The following is a 24,049-nucleotide window of genomic DNA, read 5'->3' on the forward strand; positions in this document are numbered from 1 at the left end:
AGTTGCTGGCTCTTATGGAAACAACAGCCTTAACTTAGCAAAATACCTGAACAAACCACTTGGAATAGCTGAGTCACTGAGAGCCTTGGTTAGCAAAGGAAAGGAACTAAAAGAAAGCTCAACTCCTCTCAATTAGTAAAGGACAAGGATGTGGGAACTGAGGAGAGGGGAAAAGAAAGGAGAGAGAATTATTGAAGGAGTTGGCCAAGCATCGTGGGGCAACTTCCAACAGGCTCTTGGAGAGTTTTCATGTTCAGTCTTAGGATGCATCCCCTGCTGTCTGTAAACTCCTTCTGTCTGCTGAAAACTGCAGCAAGGACCTTGAATAATTTTCTTGTTTGTTTGCTTGTGGAAATAATGGAAAAGGGTTGGATCAATGTCTCAATCAGTGCCAAGATGTGGACCGTAAGGAACAGCAGCAAGTTCGGAGCAGGGGATGATTCAGCAGCGTCTGGACACCATGGCTGAAGGTGACTGTGAGAATGTAATCCCTTCTAAGAATTCAGTGCACAGGTATAAGCTGCAAAACTCTGAGCATTGAGGGGGAAAAAATCCAGAAGTAGAGACACATATATTGGGATTACCCAACATAGGAATTCACCGTTGAAGAGTGATTACTGTATATGCTAATGGATTTTGTACAAAACCTTTTGGAGTCCCCAAGGATAGAATGACGAACTGAATTGAACAGAAAGGAATTTGCCCAATGTACTGGGGTTTGGTTGAATGAGCACTTGCCCAATATATTCCATTAAGATGACTAGAGCAGATAATTCTTGCTGGACAAACTTCCGTTCAAATTCCTTATTATAACATTTCTGCCATGGGAGCAGGGGCGAGTACAAACAATTTAAGGAAGCTGTTGTTGGAAGTGCCCAAAGGCCTTCTTATAATCGATTCTTCCCTACTTAGTCCTCTCGGAGTTCTCTCCTGTTCTAGAAGGGTTCAGCACTGGAGCACATGGAGTATCACCAAATAGACAAGTACGAGAATTTTGCATTCGGTAGAATCATGAACCATCCAAGGACCTAAAAAAGTCCAGTATGACCAACGACGGGCCCAGCAGGCAAATCCTTAATAAGTACTAATTTAAAGCCAGTAAAAACAAACAAACAAACAAAAAAACCCCACAAGTTCAAGTGTCAAAGAGCATGAACTGAGCCGAATCAGGAGGAAAAACCTAGAGCAGCAGTCAAGACGAACTGCCATAAAATGGGAGAGATTTAGGGGCTAGGACACAGGTGATTGTCTCAGTTGAACTGCCAGGTCCCTGGCTTGCCAGTACTCGCTATCAGCCATGTGGTTTGGGTTTCTGGCTGACTGGGTTCAACTTAAATGCATAGGTTCAGGACAAGACATCTCATGGAAAGAGCTCAGAAAACTCAATGGTAGCTGAGTCTTCATGGGAATGAGAGAAACCAGAATGACTCAAAGTTCTGATTAGTTCACCAAAGCTATGATCTAGGCTTTGTGGTATAGTTGAAAGAACATCAACTACAAAAGAAAAATGATTGATTTCCAGCCCAAAATACCCACCTTGCCAGGCTGCTTGTGAGGATAAAGTATATCTGTGAAAATAAATCATGCAGTGTTTAGTAAATACTGGTTTGGGTCTTTTCCTCTCTCCCTCTTTTCTTCCATTCTCTCTCTCTCCCTTTCTTTGTCTTTCCTATTCCTCCTGATTGTCTTCCACAGTAGGTACCTTAGAAGCATCACTTCCTGAGCGTCAGACCTACCACGACTTCCAGTTAAGTCTGATTTTCAGTACTCACATAGACCTTCCCACAGTGACCTTCAAATGCATTAATCCACTGGCTTCCTCCCACACCATCTCATCTAGGGTGAGGCTCTATGCCCACATGGACGTAAGCAGAGGGTGATCGTAACCCTGAGTCAGGGTCCCTCAGGGAAGATGAGCGGAAACCTCAGCAAACTCAAAGCATGTGATTCATATATCAGGAGAGAGCACAAGGGCAAACTGTCTGTCAACTGTTTCCACTGCTGACTGGGGAGGCCTTGCTGAGAGCACCCCAGCAATCCCCGTTCAAGCCTCCCTAAGGGCGATGCATTCTCCTTGGCGTTGTGGCGGATCTGCGTTAATGGTCCAGATGATAGGGATTTGGTAACATCCTCTAGAAAGAAGCTACCCATAGAGCTCCAAAGCAGAGTTCAAGCAGACCATATTGATATCCATGTGATCAAAATTATGCAGTGTTTATTTCGTAAGCAGATGGGGAAAGGCAACTGCAGCCCAGAAAAAAAAAGTTTTGAAGGTATCTGCAGAAGGGTGGTAGCTGAAACGATGCAATAGGATGAGATCACTCAGGAAGAGAGTGGAAAGCAACATTTAAGGAACAGAAAGAAGAAATGACATTGAAAAGACATAGCCAGATTAATAGGAAGGTACCAGAATAAAGTAGTATCTCTAAAGAATTTCAAGAATTCAAGAGGGGTAGGGCTAAGAGTATGGGTTGAAATACAGGTTAAGAGAGAGAAGCCTTTCAATGGTTCCCCATTTCTCCTAGGATGAGATCCCAAATTCTTCACAATGTCCAAATGTCTTTCACCTTCACCTCACACCATTTTCTCATTCTCCCACCTTCTCTGCTCCAGCCTCGTTGCCTTCCTCTTAGTTCCTTTAAGGTACCATGGTCCCTCCTACTGCAAAGGCTCCTACCAGGGCCTTTGTATGTGCTGTTCCTCTGTGTGGAATACTCTTCCCCTTAGGTGCACTTGAATTTGTCGTTCCAATCTCAGATGAAGCATCATTTCCTCAGGGAAGCCTTCCCTGACCAATTCAGGCCAAGTCAAATTCCTTAATTATGTGCTTTTATAGAATCACATTTCTTTCTATCCTAGCACTAATCTCAATTTATAATTATATGTTCATTTATATTATTTGATGAAAATGTCTCACCCACTAGAATGTAAACTTTATGAGTTGGACTCAAGGATTCTTAATAGAGCCATCAGTATTTTAATCAAACAGCAATGGTTGCCAACCAGAATCAAGTCTGGTGTGGAAAGAGACTTTCTGTTTATGCCTAAACAACCCCATTGAAATCACCTTGGTGTTTCTCCATGATTTGGCACTCAAGACACACCCTGGCACATCTCAAGCCTACAGACTTGCTGATTAGGTTTATATAAGACAAGCCATAAAGCAGGTTTTCCTGCCGTTGGTTTTTAATCTTTGGAAGAGCTATAGACTCCTTTAAGAATCCAATGAAAGCTATGGATATTGTTATGAATGAATTGTGTCCCCTCCAAAGAGATATGTTGGAATCTTAACCCCCAGATCCTGGGAATGTGATCTAATTTGGAAATCGGGTCTATGCAGATGATGAAGTTCAAGGCGAGGTCATTAGGGTGAGCCCTAATCCAATATAACTGATATCCTTATACAAAAGGGAAATCTGGACACAGAGACATTTACAGAGGAAGACAACGTGAAAACACAACGAGAATGCCTTCTAAAGCCAAGGGGTGCCTGAGGCCACCAGAAGCTGGAGAGAGGCTTGGAACAGATTCTCCCTCACAGGCTGCAGAAGGAACCAACCCTGCCGACACCTTGATTTCAGACTTCTAGGCTCCAGATCTGTGAGGCCATAAATTTCTATTGTTTAAGCCACCAAGTTTGTGGTCCTTTGTTGAGGCAGCCTCAGGAAACTAATACAGATACTTTCTCCAGCAATAAAAGCCCTTATGAACATAAACAACTCTTCATGTAATTTCAGGGTGTTCACAGATCACCAAAGCCCAGTTAGTAATTCCTGCACAGACGTTATAAAATTCCTGGGCCAATCCCGTGGGATAAGGCAAAGAAAGAATAGAAGAAAATTGGCATCAGCTACTGTTGGCTACAAGGTTGGCCCTTCGCTAGACACTTGACATTTATTATTTCCCTGAATCCTCATAATCACTCCATGAAGTAGATGTTAGTATCCCCATTTCAGAAAAGACGAAATCGAGACCCTGAGAGATTTAACTTCGTGCACAAATTCACATATCTAGAGAGTGGTTGTGCTGGGAATATGACCTGAGTTTGTTTTACCCTAAAACCAAAGCTTTTTCCATACTTACCCTGCCTCTGAGCATGAGTGATATGTGAGATCCAAAGCACATGATGTGTGGTTTCCAGGGCTGTGAGGTTACAGAGAGACCGGGGTTATGCATGTGTCAGTGGCTTCGAGGGAAACAGGAGAATAGCTATAAAAAAAAAAAAGTTAAAGGACGTTTCTCTTAACTGCTTTCCTTCACTGTTTGGCATTATAACTTCTTTTGAACTAAGGATTTTGGCATAGAAGGATTTTTGCCTTTGCTTGGCAAGGATAGAGACAACAAAGGATTAATTAAGTCAAACTGATGGTGATAATTATCAACAGGCATTTTAAAATAGGATTTTTAGGGGTAGAAGAGTAGTGTGGCTGAGACAGCAAAGCAAAGGAAAGTCAATCTCTCATTCATCAAAAAACACTTTTTGATGACCCACTCGACAGCAGGCTCCATGTTCTGTGGACAAAGTCTGGCCACATGGAGCCTTGAATCTAGAGGGGGAAATCAACAGTTATATCAGTCAATACAGTAAAGTAAAATGTGTGTGATAAGCAAAGAAGAGTGAACTATATAGCAAATAGGAGGGGTAACCACTGGGTCTAAGTTTACCTCGAAGTCTGAGTAGTGATTATCCTACCTTAGGGAGTGAGAGGTGGTTGCAGGCAGAGGAAACACGTGCAAAGGCCCTGAGGCAACAGAAAATATAACACATTTGAAGACCTGAGCCCAATTCATCACAACCTGAGTGTGGAATGGGAAGGGGGAGGAAATAATGACACCAGGGGGCTGTGTGGGAGCTAGGTCATGAAGGGCCTTGTCAGCAGCTGTGGATGGAGATTGGGTTTCCCCCAGAGAGTAGGAGGAGGTCAATAACCATTGGCAACAGAGGAAGAGGTAGAGGAGAGAGGGCTGCTGGCTGTGGGAATCCAGCCAGTCTCTCTGAGTCTCTGTTGCCTCATGGTAAGAGATAATATGGGCCACTGTGAAGACTAAATGAGTCATGTCATGTAATACTCTTAGAATAGTGCCCCAGGAAGCATCAGTTCTTATATCATAACAGTAATACGGGCCAGACTGGTGGAGCCCTGTAACTGTCAGGTGCAGTGTTCCAAACACCATGCCTTTCCTTCCGCATGTCTCCAGAGAGCTCCTCAGAGGCAAGTGCTGTAGTGATGTTCTGCCCATAGTGCCCTGGATCGTACACAGGTTTCCAACAGGTTTGTCCTATTCCACCTTGGTCAGAGAGCAATGTTTTTTCCTCCTACCATCCTCAGACAAGATCTGCAAGTCTCCAGGTCTGTGGAAAGAAGGCTGTCCTTGGCTTCCTTTGAGAAGTCAGATGACTTCCATACACTATAATATACTGTGAACCTATTATTTTGTTATCTAATAAATCAGCAAGCGAACGTGCAAAAAACAAACAAACAAAAACATCCCTACCCTACATCAGGGAGGGTGGCAGGCAGAGTCTAGGGCACTGGGCACTCAGCAGCGGACTGCTGGGCAATGGCCCTGGCAGGTCCACCCTCCATCTCAGCTTGGAGCCCACCAAGGCTTATCTCGTTAGGGGATTGCTGTGAGATGGCGGAGACTCACCCCAGAAGTATGCATCTGAACCTTTATGCCATATACTTCTTTGTTTTGCAGCTTTGAAAAAGCCTACAAGCTTTGGTGAGGCCTGTGGGTGGTAATACTTAAAAATATCACCCTGCTTCATCACCATAGAAAAATCCCAGGAAATTCAGTTCACTTGAGGGCTTCCCTCTTGTCTCCTTCATGTGCAATTTTAGAGACTTGGTCAAAATACATGTGGGTGTGAGTGACAGCTCTTCCAAACACGCAGGCTGTGGGACATGAGAGTTAAAATCACGTTCATGCCGTTCTCATCTCCTGACACGGGGCCTCTGAAGATGAGGACAGAACCCCTAGATACATGGGTACCAGAGAAAGCAGAATCTCTTTGTTCTGAGAATTTCTTCTCATTAAAGACAGACTCTTATATATGTTGCGTACCCACTATGCTCAGAGACCTATTGTAGTTTTTGGCTCATACATTACCTTTTACTCTATTAAAGCCATGAAGTAATTATTATGATTCTCATTTTTTGCAGCTATGGAAAATGCAGCCCAGAAAGGTCTATAGATTGGACCACAATTTCACATGGGTATTTTCACTCAAAAGTCAACAGGCTCCCTGTACCCCACTGCAGTTAGAGCCTGACATGTGTGAAGCCCAGCTCTAGCACTACCTGGCTCTGTGACCTTGGACGAGCTACTTAATCTTGCTGTGCTTCGAATTCCTTAACTATAAGACAGGTAATAAAAATATTCATCTAATAGGACTGCACTGAGTTAAATGAATTAGTACTTGTGAAATACTTAGGACAGTACCTGATGATTAGTAAGTGCTATAAACAAGTTAGTCATTACTATTATTATAACTGGAAAGAGAACAAAGTCCCAACATCATGAGAGCAAAATAGGATATTGCCCAAGGATTCTGGGCTAAAAGTATATATATATAACCAAATAAATATATTTTAAAAAGAACATTCAATACGCAGCCTCAACAGCTCATTCCAAGAAATCTTCCCTTAAAAAAAAAAAAAAAAGAAACCTCTGAAGCAGATACATGAGAAATGTTGGTTTTAAAAAATTGTCTTCCAGTAAGAGCTAATTCCTTTATTTGCGTCTCTCACACCCCCTCTCATTTCCCCGCAGCTTCATTAAGGATCTGGATGAACTGAATAATACCATTTTAGTCCCATGATTATCTGCCATTACTATTGGCATCCTGAAGTAGAGCCCATCCAGAGAAATTGAGAGGAGCTTTACAGTCATTAAAATCTTCAGCCTCAAAGTTTACTCAGCTTATCCTAAGCTACAACAGGGATAATGGAAAGATAAGGATTTTTTGACATTCCTTAATGAGCCTAAGCACTAAATCCTAAATTGTAGATGTGGTTATGGGCCCAGAACTTTCTATAGGCTCTTCTCAGAGTTTGTTGTCCTATGAATTTCGTTCAATTAGCAAATCTATACTGATCATTTACCTGTGCAAATAACTATGGGGAATTCAAGAAAAGCTGAAGATGGGGACTTGCTCTTGAGGAAAATAAAGTCTAGCTGGGAAACCACAAACTGGTCTCATATTAAAACTAGTATGTGACTGTCAGAGTCTGGCTGGGGTATTAGGATGGCACCAAAATATCTCTCATACACTGGCTGAAATGTGATTGAAACCATCCCATCATAATTTCACTTTTTCACTCACATTTTTGCCACCCCTCCCTCCTAAAAAAAATCAAATGACTGCTTGTCCTGCTCACCTTAGGGATGATTTCCTCTAGGCCAGTGGTTCTCCGGCAGCATCAGCATCACCTGGGAGCATGTTAGAAATGCAAATGCTCATGCCCAACCTCCGATCTATTGAAACTGAAACTCTGGGGGTGGGGACCAGCAATCTGTTTTATCAACTCTTTCCAGTGATTCCAATTCATGCAACAATTTGAGAACTACCACTCTAATCATCCACCCCAGACTGGGCTAAAGTCCTGTGAAGGACGCGTGTTTTTGCCTGAATATGTGTGTCTTGGAGAAAAGAGGACCCAACAATTCCATTGCCAGTAAAGGGAAGACTCCAAGATTTTAACAGCCCATCAAGTTGAATTAACACCTTTGATAAAAGATAAACTGATGGTAGAAGAAGATTGCCCCAACTCTCAAAGCTGAATCAAGGGAGTGCCAGTGTTCTCCTTAAAAAACAACGTGGAGCCCTATGCCAAGAACAGTCAAATTGTTCATTAAAACCTGAAAGTTCTATAACCACAGCCGGACTGCAGGAACTTAGTTGGAAATATGTTTATAGTTGGCAATGCTAAATGCTCATCTCAATAAATTGGGGGTGAGAGTGGAGGGAGGATGGCATAAGAATTTTGTAAGGCTCTCAATTCCATATCACAAAACACTTTCTAGAAATTCACCAAAGTACAGGTTAGCTGCTGTGTATGAGAGTCCTTATTCCATCATCAACCCTAAGACATCACTGGGAATTATAAACTTTTTAATACTTACAAGTCAAAGAAGGTGAAAATGGCGTTATATTGTTTAACTTGCACATCTTCGATTGCTACTGAAGTAGGACATTTTAAACTGTTTATTAGCCATTTGTCTTTCTTCCTTTATAAATGATCTGCTTGTGTCCTTTGCTTATTTCCTAATGAACAATAAATATTAATTGATTAGTAAAATGTCGTATTATGTAGGAAGTACATTGTAAAATGTTTTCCTCCAGTTGTCAATTGTCTTTTAATCTCCTTTATGATATTATATTATTTATGATACATGTAATATTATAATCTATTATATATTATATAAATCACATATGTAATATTGTATATATTTATATAAATTTTTTATATAGACAACCTTATATAGTCAGCCTGTCTCTCTCTCTCTCTTTTTGCTTAAATTTTTTCAATCTGACATCAGGCTATGTTTTCCTATATTTTATTTTAGTATTCTTTAAAAAATCCTGGAGTGGTATTATACTGTATTAACATCCATCTCTTTAATACACTACAGTGTATTTCAGTGCATGGGTATGGGTAAAACTACAACTAGATTTTGTTTCTTAAAAAAAAAAAAAGAATGATTTTCCCAATACTTTTTTTGTAAGAAAATCCATCCCTCCCATGGGCTTATGATGCTTCATTTTGAGATGTTAAATTTGTGTATCTCATTCAAGACTATTGTGTCCAATGATTTATCTGTGAATTTTAAAGTCTGCCCAAGTTTTTATCTAACACTTCATTTTATAACTAGCATCTCAGAGGGAGAGTCCACAGCTGTGCTTCGTTTTCTTCTCTAGTGCCAGTTATTTATTTTTCCAAGGTAAAATTTAAAATTACTTTGTCAACTTACAAACGAAACCATTTGGGGGTTGGAATTAGATTTTTTTAACTCTTATTTTAAGTGGAAAAACTTTTCTCTATAGACTACTTAGTAGGCAATTTCAGGAAGTGATTAAAAATTATTATATACTGCTGTACATTTTTGAAGTTTATGTATGTTTTTTAGCATATAGGTTCCGCAAATTCTTGTAAGGGTTATTTCCAGGAGTCTTTGTTTTCCTGATGCTAGTGAGATTATAATTTTTGCCTTCATTTTATTTCTGATTATGTCTAGAATTTTTAAAACTATTGATTTTTAAAATATTTACCTTCAAAATATCTTCTGCTAAACAGATGTTCAACTGCGTAACAAGAGGCCAATCTCTCCAATGGGCAGACACATTCAGTTTACAGGTGTTGTGGGCAGGGGAAGGTGAGCCTCTTTTCAGAAGCTGTGCACTTGCCCTTCACAGTCCCTGCCTGCATCTTTCCTCACACAAGATGAACTCACTGCATACTGGCTCTGGATCTTTTCATAACTACCTGCTTCTTGACGTTGAGCTCTCTAGTTAAAGGGCACCTCCTCAGAGAGGACTTCCTTGACCATCTCCATCTGAAGTGGCTGTTTATTCACTCTACTTCATCACCCTCTTTTTTCTCTATGTAGTTCTTGTCACCCTCTGACTTTTTCAGTGGTTGCCTGCTCGCCCACCAACACCAGAGTGGGAGCTCCCTGAGGATAGGACCTGGCCTATCTTGTCCTTCACTGTATCGCAGTGCCTAGAAGAGAGTCTTACACACAGTAGCATCTCAGTAAAGCTTAGTGATTAAATGGGTTCCTGAGAATGTGGACAGGTGATGCTTCTTCAGCCTGAAAACCACAATCCCAGGACCCTTTTCTCTCTTTGGGGGACTTCACATACTGTTAACAATGGCCCACTGGCTGTCCGATTTCACTCTTGGCTGCTGCTAGAAAGAGTATTACCTGGAATTAATTCAGGAAATTGATGCTAGTGGCATGAAAATAGAGGATGAAGGAATGACTTTGGCTGCCCCCAAAATATTCTCCCACTAGGGGAGATACCTGCTGGCTTCCTGACTGATCAGGCCAGGCTTTTGGCAGAAGTAGTAGTAGTGGGTGAGAACATTTTCTACCTTATTCCTGCTTGCCTATTGCTTTTCAAAGCTTAGGAGCGGAATGGTCAAGGCCCTTGCTCAGCTGAGCCCCCTGATGGCTAGTTAGTGATCATTCTTGCAGGTTGGTAAACTGCTGACGGATACTTCTTGTTTCCAGCACTGTTGTGCTTTATATCTTTGTTTGCTTGTTTAAGTGGACATTTGGCCATGAAGTCTGGGGAAAGATAAGAAGGTGCTGCCACAACCCAGAACTCCACATGCACTGCTGTCAATCAAACAGACGTGATGTTCACGGTTTTACATGTAGCTTATATTCAAAATTGGTTGTAGAGAACTGTGTTTTAATGTATCCATTCAGTCTTTTCCTCATTTAATAAACATGACTCTTTTTTTTAACATCTTTATTGGAGTATAATTGCTTTACAATAGTGTGTTAGTTTCTGCTTTATAACAAAGTGAATCAGTTATACATATACATATGTTCCTATATCTCTTCCCTCTTGCGTCTCCCTCCCTCCCACCCTCCCTATCCCACCCCTCTAGGTGGTCACAAAGCACCAAGCTGATCTCCCTGTGCTATGCGGCTGCTTCCCACTAGCTATCTATTTGACGTTTGGTAGTGTATATATGTCCATGCCACTCTCTCACTTTGTCACAGCTTACCCTTCCCCCTCCCCATGTCCTCAAGTCCATTCTCTAGTAGGTCTGTGTCTTTCTTCCCTTTGTAATATGCTAATAGCATATACCTAGGAGGTAAAATAGCAATTGAAAATTGTTATCAGTTATCTTCTCAAGTCAAGCGCATTTGAAATGAAACTCAGTGTTCTCATTTATGAGATGGTAATAATAATAATAATAATAACAATAATAATAGTTTCTAGCTCAAAAGTTGTTGTAGAGATTAAATGAGGAAATCAGTATAAAACTCTGAATACAGACCCTGACACAGAGTAAGTACTGGTTTCTATCCTGTAAGATGGAGGTTGATACTATTTTAATTTTCTCTATCCTTAATGTATTCTGTGCAAAATGGCAAGAACCATGAGAGCCACATTTATTAAGAGAAAGTCACTGTTATTTTTAAAATTAAGCTTATATTATCCCTGATGGTACATGAGTATGGCTAAGGGTGGGTACATTTCTGCCAATGGGTGTGAAGCAATGGAGAACAGACAGAGGTATCCCAGAGGGATGGCCAGCTAGTAGATCTATGAGCACATAGAAGGCACTGCCTTCGTGGGTCACCATAACCTAGATAAGATCCTTAGCAGATTTACACAGTCATAAAGGATTGATATTGTTGGTCCATGGAGGGTTGGTCAAACTCTCAGGGGAAAGAAACCAAAGGTAGGAAGTATCTAACATTTTGAGTGCCTGTTACTTGCAAAGTCACTGGCTACATACTTTATAAATGCTGTTTCATTTAATCCTAACAAAACCCTTTAGAAGGAAGAGGAGAAAACTTAGGCTCATAGAGAGTTCCAATAATTTGTCCACGGTAATAAGTGACCTAGTCAGTCACTCAAGTGCGTATGATTTCAAGCCCTTGTCCTTTCTGTTATATCCCATAGCCTCCCTCAGAAACTGACAAATGTTAAGCAACTTAACTTTGTCAAGACACTGGCATATAAACCAGAATGACAATGCATTATTCTACAATGGTGCTTTGAATCTTTTCAGCGAGTGGAATACTTAAATCTGCCATTTAGGACATTTACCTGTGATAACAAATTATTTGAGAAGTAAAATTTCTAATCAGAGGGGAATCCACCTAGTCTGGAGGAATAATTCTTCTAAGCCACAGAGTTTATCGAATTCTGTCTGTCCCGTAGGCCCTGTTAAATATTTCTCTCGGGTTTGGGTTTTTCTATTCATTGCTCTGAACAGCCAAGGTCTAGGGAAGGCAATGTTGGACAATGAGGCAAATACTTATCTCCTGTGTCCTTGTTCCTTTCCTCTGGTGCCAGAGGGTCTGCTCTGTGTGCCCTTTTGCTGACCTGAGAGTGATAAGATCTACTTGAGTTGGGATTTGTAGTAGAGTGGACCAACCTAGTAATTTACCCTGCTTTGGTTTGTGGCTTCTTTGGCCTCTACTAACCTGCACTTGATCTCGCCTAGTTCACCAGAGTTCTACAGAAGTGCTTGGGGGCCAAAGTTCCAGCTAAATAATGGTGATGGTTTGCTTGTCTCTGTCTTCTGAGTGTGCTCATCTATGGATCCTAGACAGGAAGAGGGAAGTAAAATCTGGGTATTCCTGGATCTTGCCCAAAGTAACAACACATAACTTTAATCTCAAAATTGTCCCCAACATTCTCCAGATATCTGCCAGATTCCATAATTTTCTCTCCTGCACACAATTAGATAAACAGCGCCAAATCCTTGGTCTTAGATTCCCTAACTAAATTCCACATAAACCAGCCTCCTTCTGCGAAACCACTTTGTCTTCAAACAAAATGAGAACATTCGAGTGTTCTCTCACATCAGCCCCATTCCAACAGCATCTTGATGAGATAGCATTCCAATGGCAATCTTGCTTTAATAGAACTTCATGAATTCCCCAGTTTTTCAGCCCTGAATATGCAGACCTTCTCTTTCCATGGCTTAAATCTCTAAATAACTCCTTTATCCATTCATTATGTATTTATTGGTCTTATATTTTCAATCACAGAGCTTAACCTTATTTCCAAGTTTGGAAGCAACTAAGTTTAGCCCATGTATATCTAACTTCATTAAGTAAATTTGCTACTATCACTCTTCTAGAGACATATAGATTTATCTTAATAGAAAACTTATTAAACAGTTTATTTTTGAACTGACTGGTCATACTGAATGATAATATATGGCAAGAGCCTGGGGGAATTTTTATCTGTATTCCAGGAGCACCCACTTCAAATACCATTTAAAAAAATTGTCATTGTTGTATTATCTGAACTATCTGAACATCTGAAGAAAAATTGTTTTCCCCTCTTTCTAACCTTTGACCCAGGAAATACAAAGTTCTCATGACTGACTGGGAAGGTAAGGGGTTTAGGAAGAGTAAAGTAGACTCATGAGTTTTCACAGTTGTATGATAACCCATTATCAAACAAGGACTATCTACATAATATAATTTCCATACAAAGCTAAACTAAAAAGTGTCCTCCAAGGTTCAATTGCTACACACTTGAACACATCAGAATACTATACTTTAATTGTTCTGAGTAGACAAAATAAAACTCATTTTAAATTTATTGAACTGAAAAAGCTGAGACAGTATTTCCCAAACCAGTAGGCTTTCTCATTCAGGCTATTTTCCTTTCTCATTAAATGGCAATGTCCACTATAAGGGGCATAGATCCATAGGCATGGAGATAATTCTGAATTTCTGATAGAAGGGGCCAATGGTGAGTGGCTTAGGGAAGAACATTCACTTTGGAAATACTCTATATTAGGGTGACTTCAAAGGGAGATATTTGAACTGAAAATTCCTAAGGTGCTGGAGAGAGACCTTCAAGATGGCGGAGGAGTACGACGTGGAGATTACCTTCCTCCCCACAGATACATCAAAAATACATCTGCATGTGGAACAACTCCTACAGAACACCTACTGAATGCTGGCAGAAGACCTCAGACTTCCCAAAAGGCAAGAAAATCCCCACGTACCTGGCCGTGTGGCTGACAGGGTCTTGGTGCTCTGGCCTGGTGTCAGGCCTGAGCCTCTGAGGTGGGAGAGCCAAGTTCAGGATATTGGACCACCAGAAACCTCCCGGCCCCACATAATATCAATTGGTGAGAACTCTCCCAGAGATCTCCATTTCAACACTAAGACCCGGCTCCACCCAATGGCCAGCAAGCTCCAGTGCTGGATGCCCCATGTCAAACAACTGGCAAGACAAGAACACAACCACACCTATTAGCAGAGAGGCTGCCTAAAATCATACTAAGACCAAAGACACCCCAAACACATCACCTGATGCAGCCCTGCCCACCAGAAAGACAAGATCCAGCCCCACACACCAGAACACAGGCACCAGTCCCCTCTACCAGGAAACCTACACAAGCCACTGAACCAACCTCAACCACTGGGGGCAGACACCAAAAACAATGAGAACTATGAACCTGCAGCCTGTGAAAAGGAGACCTCAAACACAGTTAGTTAAACAAAATGAGAAGACAGAGGAATACGCAGCAGGTGAAGGAGCAACGTAAAAACAAACCAGACCAAACAAATGAAGAGGAAATAGGCAGTCTACCTGAAAAAGAATTCAGAGTAATGATAGTAAAGATGATCCAAAATCTTGGAAATAGATGCAAAAAATACAAGAAACATTTAAGAAGGATGTAGAAGAACTAAAGAGCAAACAAACAATGATGAAAAACACAATAAATGAAATTTAAAATTCTCTAGAAGGAATCAATAGCAGAATAACTGAGGCAGAAGAATGGATAACTGACCTGGAAGATAAAATAATGGAAATAACTATCGCAGAGTTGAATAAAGAAAAAAGAATGAAAAGAATTGAGGACACTCTTAGAGACCCCTGGGACAACATTAAATGCACCAACATTCGAATTATAGGGGTCCCAGAAGAAGAAGAGAAAAAGAAAGGGTCTGAGAAAATTTTGAAGAGATTATAGTTAAAAACTTCCCCAACAAGGGAAAGGAAATAGTCAATCAAGTCCAGGAAGCGCAGAGAGTCCCACACAGGATAAATCCAAGGAGAAACATAAAAAGACACATATTAATCGAACTATCAAAAGTTAAATACAAAGAAAAAATATTAAAAGCAGCAAGGGAAAAACAACAAATAAATACAAGGGAATTCCCATAAGGTTAACAGCTGATCTTTCAGCAGAAACGCTGCAAGCCAGAAGACAGTGGAAAGATATATTTAAAGTGATGAAAGGGAAAAACCTACAACCAAGATTACTCTACCTAGCAAGAATCTCATTCAGATTCGACGGAGAAGTTAAAACATTTACAGACAAGCAAAAGCTAAGAGAATCCAGCACTACCAAACCAGCTTTACAACAAATGCTAAAGGAACTTCTCTAGGCAGGAAACACAAGAGAGGGAAAAGACCTACAATAACAAACCCAAAACAATTAAGAAAATGGTAATAGGAACATACATATCAATAATTACCTTAAATGTAAATGGATTAAATGGTCCAACCAAAAGACATAGACTGGCTGAATGGATACAAAAACAAGACCCATATATATGCTGTCTACAAGAGACCCACCTCAGACCTAGGAACACATACAGACTAAAAGTGAGAGGATGGAAAAAGATAATCCATGCAAATGGAAATCAAAAGAAAGCTGGAGTAGCAATTCTCATATCAGACAAAATAAACTTTAGAATAAAGACTATTATAAGAGACAAAGAAGGATACTACATAATGATCAAGGGATCAATCCAAGAAGATATAACAATTGGAAGTATTTATGCACCCAGCATAGGAGCACCTCAATGCATAAGGCAAATGCTAACAGCCATAAAAGGAGAAATCAACAGTAACACTGTCATAGTAGGGGAATTTAACCCCCCACTTTCACCAATGGACAGATCAGCCAAAATGAAAATAAATAAGGAAACACAAGCTTTAAATGACACATTAGACAAGATGGACTTAATTGATATTTATAGGACATTCCATCCAAAAACAGCAGGATGCACTTTCTTCTCAAGTGCCCCTGAGACATTCTCCAGGATAGATCATATCTTGGGTCACAGAAAACCCTTGGTAAATTTAAGAAAACTGAAATTGTATCAAGTATCTTTTCCGACCACAATGCTGTGAGACTAGATATCAATTACAGGAAAAAAACTATAAAAAATACAAGCACATGGAGGCTAAACAATATGCTACTAAATACCCAAGAGCTCACTGAAGAAATCAAAGAGGAAATCAAAAAATACCTAGAAACAAATGACAATGAATACACGGTGACCCAAAACCTATGGGATGCAGCAAAAGCAGTTCTAACCTTACACCTAAAGCAATTAGAGAAAGAAGAACAAAAAAACCCCAAAGTTAGCAGGAGGAAAGAAATCATAAAGATCAGATCAGAAATAAATGAAAAAGAAATGAAGTAAACAGTAGCACAGATCAATAAAACTAACAGCAGGTTCTTTGAGAAGATAAACAAAATTGATAAACCATTAGCCAGACTCATCAGGAAAGAAATGTAGAAGACTCAAATCAATAGAATTAGAAATGAAAAAGGGGAAGTAACAACTGACACTGTAGAAATACAAAGGATAATGAGAGATTACTACAAGCAACTCTATGCCAATAAAATGGACAACCTGGAAGAAATGGAGAAATTCTTAGAAATGCATAACCTTCCGAGACTGAACCAGGAAAAAACAGAATATATAAACAGACCAATTACAAGCACTGAAATTGAGACTGTGATTAAAAATCTTCCAACAAACAAAAGCCCAGGACCATATGGCTTCACAGGCAAATTCTATCAAACATTTAGAGAAGAGCTAACACCTGTCCTTCTCAAACTCTTCCAAAATATAGCAGAGGGAGGAACATTCCCAAACTCATTCTACGTGGCCACCATTACCCTGATACCAAAACCAGACAAAGATGTCACAAAAAAAGAAAACTACAGGCCACTATCACTGATGAACATAGATGCAAAAATCCTCAACAAAACACTAACAAACAGAATCCAACAGCACATTAAAAGGATCATACACCATGATCAAGTGGGGTTTATCCAAGAAATGCAAGGATTCTTCAATATACGCAAATCAATCAATGTGATACACCATATTAACCAATTGAAGGATAAAAACCATATGATCATCTCAATAGATGCAGAAAAAGCTTTTGACAAAATTCAACACCCATCTATGATAAAAAAACCCTCCAGAAAGTAGGCATAGAGGGAACTTACCTCAACATAATAAAGGCCATATATGACAAACCCACAGCCAACATCGTCTTCAATGGTGAAAAACGGAAATTATTTCCTGTAAGATCAGGAACAAGGCAAGGTTACCCACACTCACCACTATTATTCAACATCATTTTGGAAGTTTTTGCCACAGCAATCAGAGAAGAAAAAGAAATAAAAGGAATCCAAATTGGAAAAGAAGAAGCAAAACTGTCACTGTTTGCAGATGACGATACTATACATAGAGAATCCTAAAGATGCTACCAGAAAACTACTAGAGCTAATCAATGAATTTGGTAAAGTAGCACGATACAAAATTAATGCACAGAAATCTCTTGCATTCCTATACACTAATGATGAAAAATCTGAAAGAGAAATTAAGGAAACACTCCCATTTACCATTGCAACAAAAAGAATAAAATACCTACGAATAAACCTACCTAAGGAGTGAAAAGACCTGTATGCAGAAAACTATAAGACACTGATGAAAGAAATTAAAGATGATACAAACAGATGGACAGATATACTATGTTCTTGGACTGGAAGAATCAACATTGTGAAAATGACTCTACTACCCAAAGCAATCTACGGATTCAGTGCAATCCCTATCAAACTACCAATGGCATTTTTCACAGAACTAGAACAAGAAATTTCACAATTTGTATGGAAACACAAAAGACCCCAAGTAGCCATAGCAATCTTAGAAAGAAAAACGGAGCTGGAGGAAATCAGGCTCCTGGACTTCAGACTGTACTACAAAGCTACAGTATTCAAGACAGTATGGTACTGGCACAAAAACAGAAATATACATCAATGGAACAGGATAGAAAGCCCAGAGATAAACCCATGCACATATGGTCACCTTATTTTTGATAAAGGAGGCAAGAATATACAATGGAGAAAAGACTGCCTCTTCAATAAGTGGTGCTGGGAAAATTGGACAGCTACATGTAAAAGAATGAAATTAGAACACTCCCTAACACCATACACAAAAATAAACTCAAAATGGATTAAAGACCTAAATGTAAGGCCAGACACTAGAAAACTCTTAGAGGAAAACATAGGCAGAACACTCTATGACATACATCACAGCAACATCCTTTTTGACCCACCTCCTAGAGAAATGGAAATGAAAACAAAAATAAACAAATGGGACCTAATGAAACGTAAAAGCTTTTGTACAGCAAAGGAAACCATCAACAAGACGAAAAGACAACCCTCAGAATGGGAGAAAATATTTGCAAATGAAACAACTGACAAAGGATTAATCTCCAAAATTTACAAGGAGCTCATGCAGCTCAATATCAAAAAAACGAACAACCCAATCCAAAAATGGGCAGAAGACCTATAGACATTTCTCCAAAGAAGATATACAGATTGCCAACAAACACATGAAAGGATGCTCAACAACACTAATCATTAGAGAAATGCAAATCAAAACTACAATGAGGTATCACCTCACACCAGTCAGAATGGCCATCATCAAAAAGCCTACAAACAGTAAATGCTGGAGAGGGTGTGGAGAAAAGGGAACCCTCTTGCACTGTTGGTGGGAATGTAAATTGATACAGCCACTATGGAGAACAGTATGGAGGTTCCTAAAAATAGAACTACCATCCAACCCAGCAATCCCACTACTGGGCATATACCCTGAGAAAACCATAATTCAAAAAGAGTCATGTACCACAATGTTCATTGCAGCTCTATTTACAATAGCCAGGACATGGAAGCAACCTAAATGTCCATCGACAGATGAATGGATAAAGAAGATGTGGCACATATACACAATGGAACATTACTCAGCCATAAAAAGAAACAAAATTGAGTTATTCGTAGTGAGGTGGATGGACCTAGAGTCTGTCATGCAGAGTGAAGTAAGTCAGAAAGAGAAAAACAAATACCGTATGCTAACACATATATATGGAATCTAAAAATAAAAATGGTTCTGAAGAACCTAGGGGCAGGACAGGAATAAAGACGCAGACGTAGAGAATGGATTTGAGGACACGGGGAGGGGGAATGGTAAGATGGGATGAAGTGAGAGAGTAGCATGGACATATATACACTACCAAAGGTAAAATAGATAGCTGGCGGGAAGCAACCGCATAGCACAGGGAGAGCAGCTTGGTGCTTTGTGACCACCTAGAGGGGTGGGATAGGGAGGGTGGGAGGGAGACGCAAGAGGGTGGAGATATGGGGATATATGTGTATGTATAGCTGATTCACTTTGTTATAAAGCATAAACTAACACACCATTGTAAAGCAGTAATACTCCAATGAAGATGTTAAAAAATATAAAAGAAAATTTAAAAAAGAAAAAAATAGTTTTCAATTTAGCTTTTATACAACTTTGTTTTTCCTGGAAGAGAATTCTGCATTTTATAGTATTGAGTTGTCCAAAAACTTCATTTGGGGTTTGGGCCAATCCAATAGAATTTAATGGAAAACTTGGCTTTGCTAAGATGTTCTTATTCCATAAGATAGGACAGCTCTACCAGGACTCCACAACAAAAGTACCACTTCTGCCACGAGGAGTGAAACAAAATCAAGAGACCTTAAATATCTATTTCACATAACCAACCACTCTAGCCCAAGACTATAGTGTTAATCAAACAAGTTCGTGTATTTAGTTAACTGGGAATTTTTCAAAAGTTTAGGTTGGTACCTCCTGTTTGGGAAACTAACACCAGTGTTTTCCCAACCTTTCTCCAGGCTGAGAGAACTAATCAACTAGGCTGAGAGGTTACTAAAAAATGTACTTTAGGTTTGAAAAACCATTTCACAAGATAACCTTTAATTTATTGTGTTTTTTGATAGTTTTCTTTATTGATATTATAGAGCTCAAGTGAAATTACAATGATAGCAGACATATTTTAATAAGAAGAGTACTTATTTTGTCATCAAAAAGTACACTGATGAAGGAAAAGAACACTTAGTTATCCAATTTGAACAAATGTACTTTAAAATAAATATACAGTATACCACTGGGAATGTTATAGGTGCAACTGCAGCACAGAACACACACATGTATACTCAGATTACCCGGATACTATGAATGTTGTATCCACTGCAAATTATTCCTAAATTATAGGATAACCACATCCCACTTCCTGATTGCTGAAGCTACATTACCCTTTCCATCTTAATTAGGAAATAGATATGATAACTATGTGTTAATATTTGCCCTAATGAAAACAATATGAATTTTAAAGTAGGGATACAAAAGTGTCATTCTCCCTGAATAAAATATACAATAAATTATAGCTCAATGTTTTTTCTGCACGTTGCTGAAATAATAATTCTGCTTTAAAACAAATAAAAGTACATTTCAGTTGTTATTATCCTAGCAGAGTTCTTAAAAGATTATTGATGCTAGAATATCCATATATAAAGGTAATTTTATCTTTTTAAAGAGATGGCCACCCACAAGGCCTTTAAATCTCATAAATTACTCACAAGACTTTGGCTGAGGAGGCTCATTCTCTCCTCCAACTGAAGTCAACGAAACAGCAAGGACGCTGTTCCTGCATTTGAGGTGCCTTCAGTAGATGGAGGAAAACACAATCTACGTGCTTGGAAAAACTGAAAAACACCACCGTGTGGCACAGGTGAATACACCAGTTTAAAACAGAGGGAAAATTGAGAGGGTGGAGTTAGTAAAGAAAATCCAGCAAGGGGTGAGTATTGAGTTTTCAAATGGTGTGGAATTTAGCTTGGTGGGAAATTTAGTACTTCACAGGAAATTTCCTCAGAGATCTAAACTTTCTGGCCTTTTAAAAATATTTAATTGCTTTCATATTTTGAATACTGTGTCCTAATCTTAGGAAAGATTTGGAGCATTATCTTAATTAGCAAAGCTTGTTGTAAGAAAGTCACCCTGATAATAGCAAAGCTTGTTGTAAGAAAGTCACCCTGATAATTAGAACAATTGGAGCCAGAAAGGCCAGGCCCATTTCACTTCACATGGGCCAGTGGGAGAGGGAGGGATGGCCCTATCCCAGGGCTGGGCCTTTAGAGTTGAAGGCAGAAGGTAGAGAAGACCCCGGGGCTTGCATGGATCCTGGCAGTTTGCCTTGGGAGGGGTGCAAGGAAGTTGCTCCGACGTAGCATAAAGGATGAGCAACACATGAGGCAGGGGGTCCGCAAAGTGGGACCCAAGCCTGGTCCAGGCCCATGTCAGGAATGGCATCCCTGTCTGCAGATAAGTGAGGCATCAGATGCTCCTCTTCATTAATACAGACCAGTCCCTGCCCTAGTCAAGAGCACTCTTATTTTTTACTGTGATGGCCACTAGCGAGTTTTACACAAGATTGGTGACTGAGAAAACCCCCTATACTCAGAGGTAACCCAAGCTTCACTTCTCAGACTCTTGTGGCCATTGGGAAAGAGAGAACAGTGCCAAGGACCGAGGCTGGAGAGGGAGTCAGGGCCTGATCAAAAGGGCCTTGGACACCAGGCTATAGAGCCTCAGCTTTACCTGTAGGCAGTGGAGAACCACAGGGGCAGGGCACCATCAGGTGTGTATCGAGGTCCCGGCAGACATAAAATCCTTCCGGAAGGAAGACTTGGCTTAACTGCGAAGGGGTTTAACGACCAAAACGGACAAACTGAAAAATGAAAGGCATCCGCTTCACTCGTCCTGAATAGAATGAGTTCCCTTCCTTTCTGCTTTGAGTGGGGCTGTGGACCGGGGTGGGCAGATGCGAAGATCCGAGGCTAACTAAGAGGGGTGTGCGGTTTGGAATGGAGCGGGGCTATCTTTCGGGTGGAGAGAGAGAAAGTGGGGCAAATACTGTCACAAAGGCTTGACCAGGCTGGACCGCCTCGAAGGCAGCTGTGAAAGTTTCCCCAGGTGGCATTGCAGGTGCCGGCCTTGACTGGGCTGCATGCTACCCTGTGACTCTAGGAACCTGCATGGGCACTGGAGACAACAGGGCTTCAGGACTGGCTTATGAATGAATGAATGAACAAACGAACGAACAGAGGTTGGCTTCTAGAACAAGGACAAGGACAGAGTGTATAGAGATCTTGCAAAGGCCAGCAATGCTAAGAGCCTGGACCTCGATGATGGCTGAGGGGATGGACAAGAGGCAGTAGCTTTAAGAGCTATTCTGATGGGACTCGGGACACTGACTGCCTCTGAGGACTGAAGGAGAACATAGAGGCCAAGAGTGACTCTGAGGCTTCTGACCCAGGCAACTGGACTTTAAGAGGAAGAGCAGGCTTTTGAGAAAGGAAAATGAATTTGGTGTAGGAAGCACTTTATTCATTAGAGAAGCGTTTTAACTCCCTTATAGCCAAGATAACCCATATTTATTACAAAAACAAATATATCAAAAAAACACTTAGAAATGCAATTAAATTTGTTTATTGAAACAATATAGATAAGCTGTGAGTAATACAGATTGTTTTCAGCGTAATATAGGCATCACACATTTCTCCTGGTAACAGATGATGGATAGATGGCCAGATAAAACACAATAGTAGAAGGAATCTAGAATGATAAATTTTATTACTAGATATCTCCCTAGAGGTCAGCAAACCCAATCCCATTTAACAGATGAGGAAGTAAGGACCAGAGAGGCTAGCATTCTCCACTCTACATATGTTTAGGGCACTGACCACGTGCCAGGCACTTGGTGCTGGGCATATAAAAGTAAACAGAACACGGTACCCGTACTCACGGCGCTCATAGCCAGGCTAGTGAGTGAGAACATCCAGGAAGCAGGAAATTTAGACACAGCCTAGTAAGCATTGTCAGAATAGCATGTTCAAGCTGCGAGGTGTACCCAATCCAGGCTTGGGAACAGCCTCCAAAGGCCATGCATGAGCTGACCTGGGAAGGATTAGCAGAAGTCAGATAGACAAAGAGGTTGTGAAACGCTGCCCCAGGGATGCAGAGGTGAGGGGAAGCACAGTATGTCTAGTGAATCGAAGGAGTTCCAGTACAAGAGAATTCTTGTCCTGGATTTCAGAAACAATAGTCCCCTGACTCCCAGTTCAGTGCTATTGTTAGGATGCTACCTGTCTCTACAGGTCTCTTGACAAGTATGTGGTGATTCAGCACATATATCAATACTCTTGCATAGAAAAAAAGCAAGCATATATGGCTCATGCTTACCCAGAAATAGACATTAAGATTTTCCAAACCCTCCTGTTTAAAATATATCTTTAGAGGAATCATTACTTTGCCTTATAGCCTTTCATTTCCTCCCCAAATGTTTACATCCATTGGGTCATGCCATAAAGCTCTTAAGGCCGGAAGGGATTTTAAGGGATCACACTGTCAGCAGCCAGGGGAGCACAGGGTGGGGGAAAAGGAGGTGCTGGAGGCATGGAGCATGGGAGCGTCACTACCCTGGCGCAGGCAATAAGCGGGCCATTGTCTGTAGCGAGCTTAAACATTAACACCAAAACTGACCAAAGTCGTTCCGCTCTTTTTATCACCATGTGCCAGCCATCTAGCAATTCCCAGTAAGGTCGATAACAACACATTCGCCCCTGCTGACCCTCCCCTCGCCCCGTGTATGCCACCGCACTTCCCATACACCTGCACACAGAAAGCGCAGCTCCCAGACAGGCTTCGGAAACATCTGAGGTCCCCATGTTAGCCATCTTTTCACATATTACCACATACTCTCCATTCCATTCCTTCTTGTAAACCTAGCCCAAGTAGCCACAGCCACACATAGAAAAAAACAAAAAAAAAAAACACATCAAAGTTTATCTTCCTAGAATTATGATATGTATCTCTAATGAAGAGTCTCATCTCTCAAGTCTCAAATCCGGTTCGAGCTGGGGCGGCTGGCATCTGATGTCTGATGCTGTCCCTTCCGCATTCACAGGCTTATCAGGAGCAGTCCTCGCTCATCCTCTCCGGCTGGGCTGTCTGGCACGTGCTTGGCGGGGTAAACACCGAGGGGTCTTTAATGCCCAGCTGTATGTCGAAAAACCGTGTGGACAAGATCACACTGTAATTTTTGGTGAAGGTTTCCTGGACAGGATAACAATCCTTGACTGTATAAATGCCAATCCAGGTTTCATCTATAGGAGGAAGGCAAGTT

The 24,049-nt window shown here is 40.6% G+C and overlaps 1 protein-coding gene and 1 long non-coding RNA gene across 3 annotated transcripts in view; one reads left to right on the forward strand and one right to left on the reverse strand.

The window, feature by feature from the left end:
* Window positions 1–24,049, forward strand: part of LOC309666301 — a 200,905-nt gene that overhangs the window by 162,329 nt on the left and 14,527 nt on the right. The window lies entirely within an intron of this gene.
* EPDR1 (ependymin related 1) overlaps window positions 22,338–24,049 on the reverse strand; it is a 32,411-nt gene continuing 30,699 nt past the window's right edge. The window contains exon 3 of the mRNA XM_082473644.1: window positions 22,338–24,029. Within this exon, the coding sequence (XP_082329770.1) occupies window positions 23,836–24,029 (194 nt within the window). The 3' untranslated portion in view covers window positions 22,338–23,835. The remainder of the gene's footprint in view (window positions 24,030–24,049) is intronic.

This window comes from Balaenoptera physalus (genome assembly GCF_965194825.1).
Source record: "Balaenoptera physalus genome assembly, chromosome: 8".
Taxonomy (NCBI): Eukaryota; Metazoa; Chordata; class Mammalia; order Artiodactyla; family Balaenopteridae; genus Balaenoptera; species Balaenoptera physalus.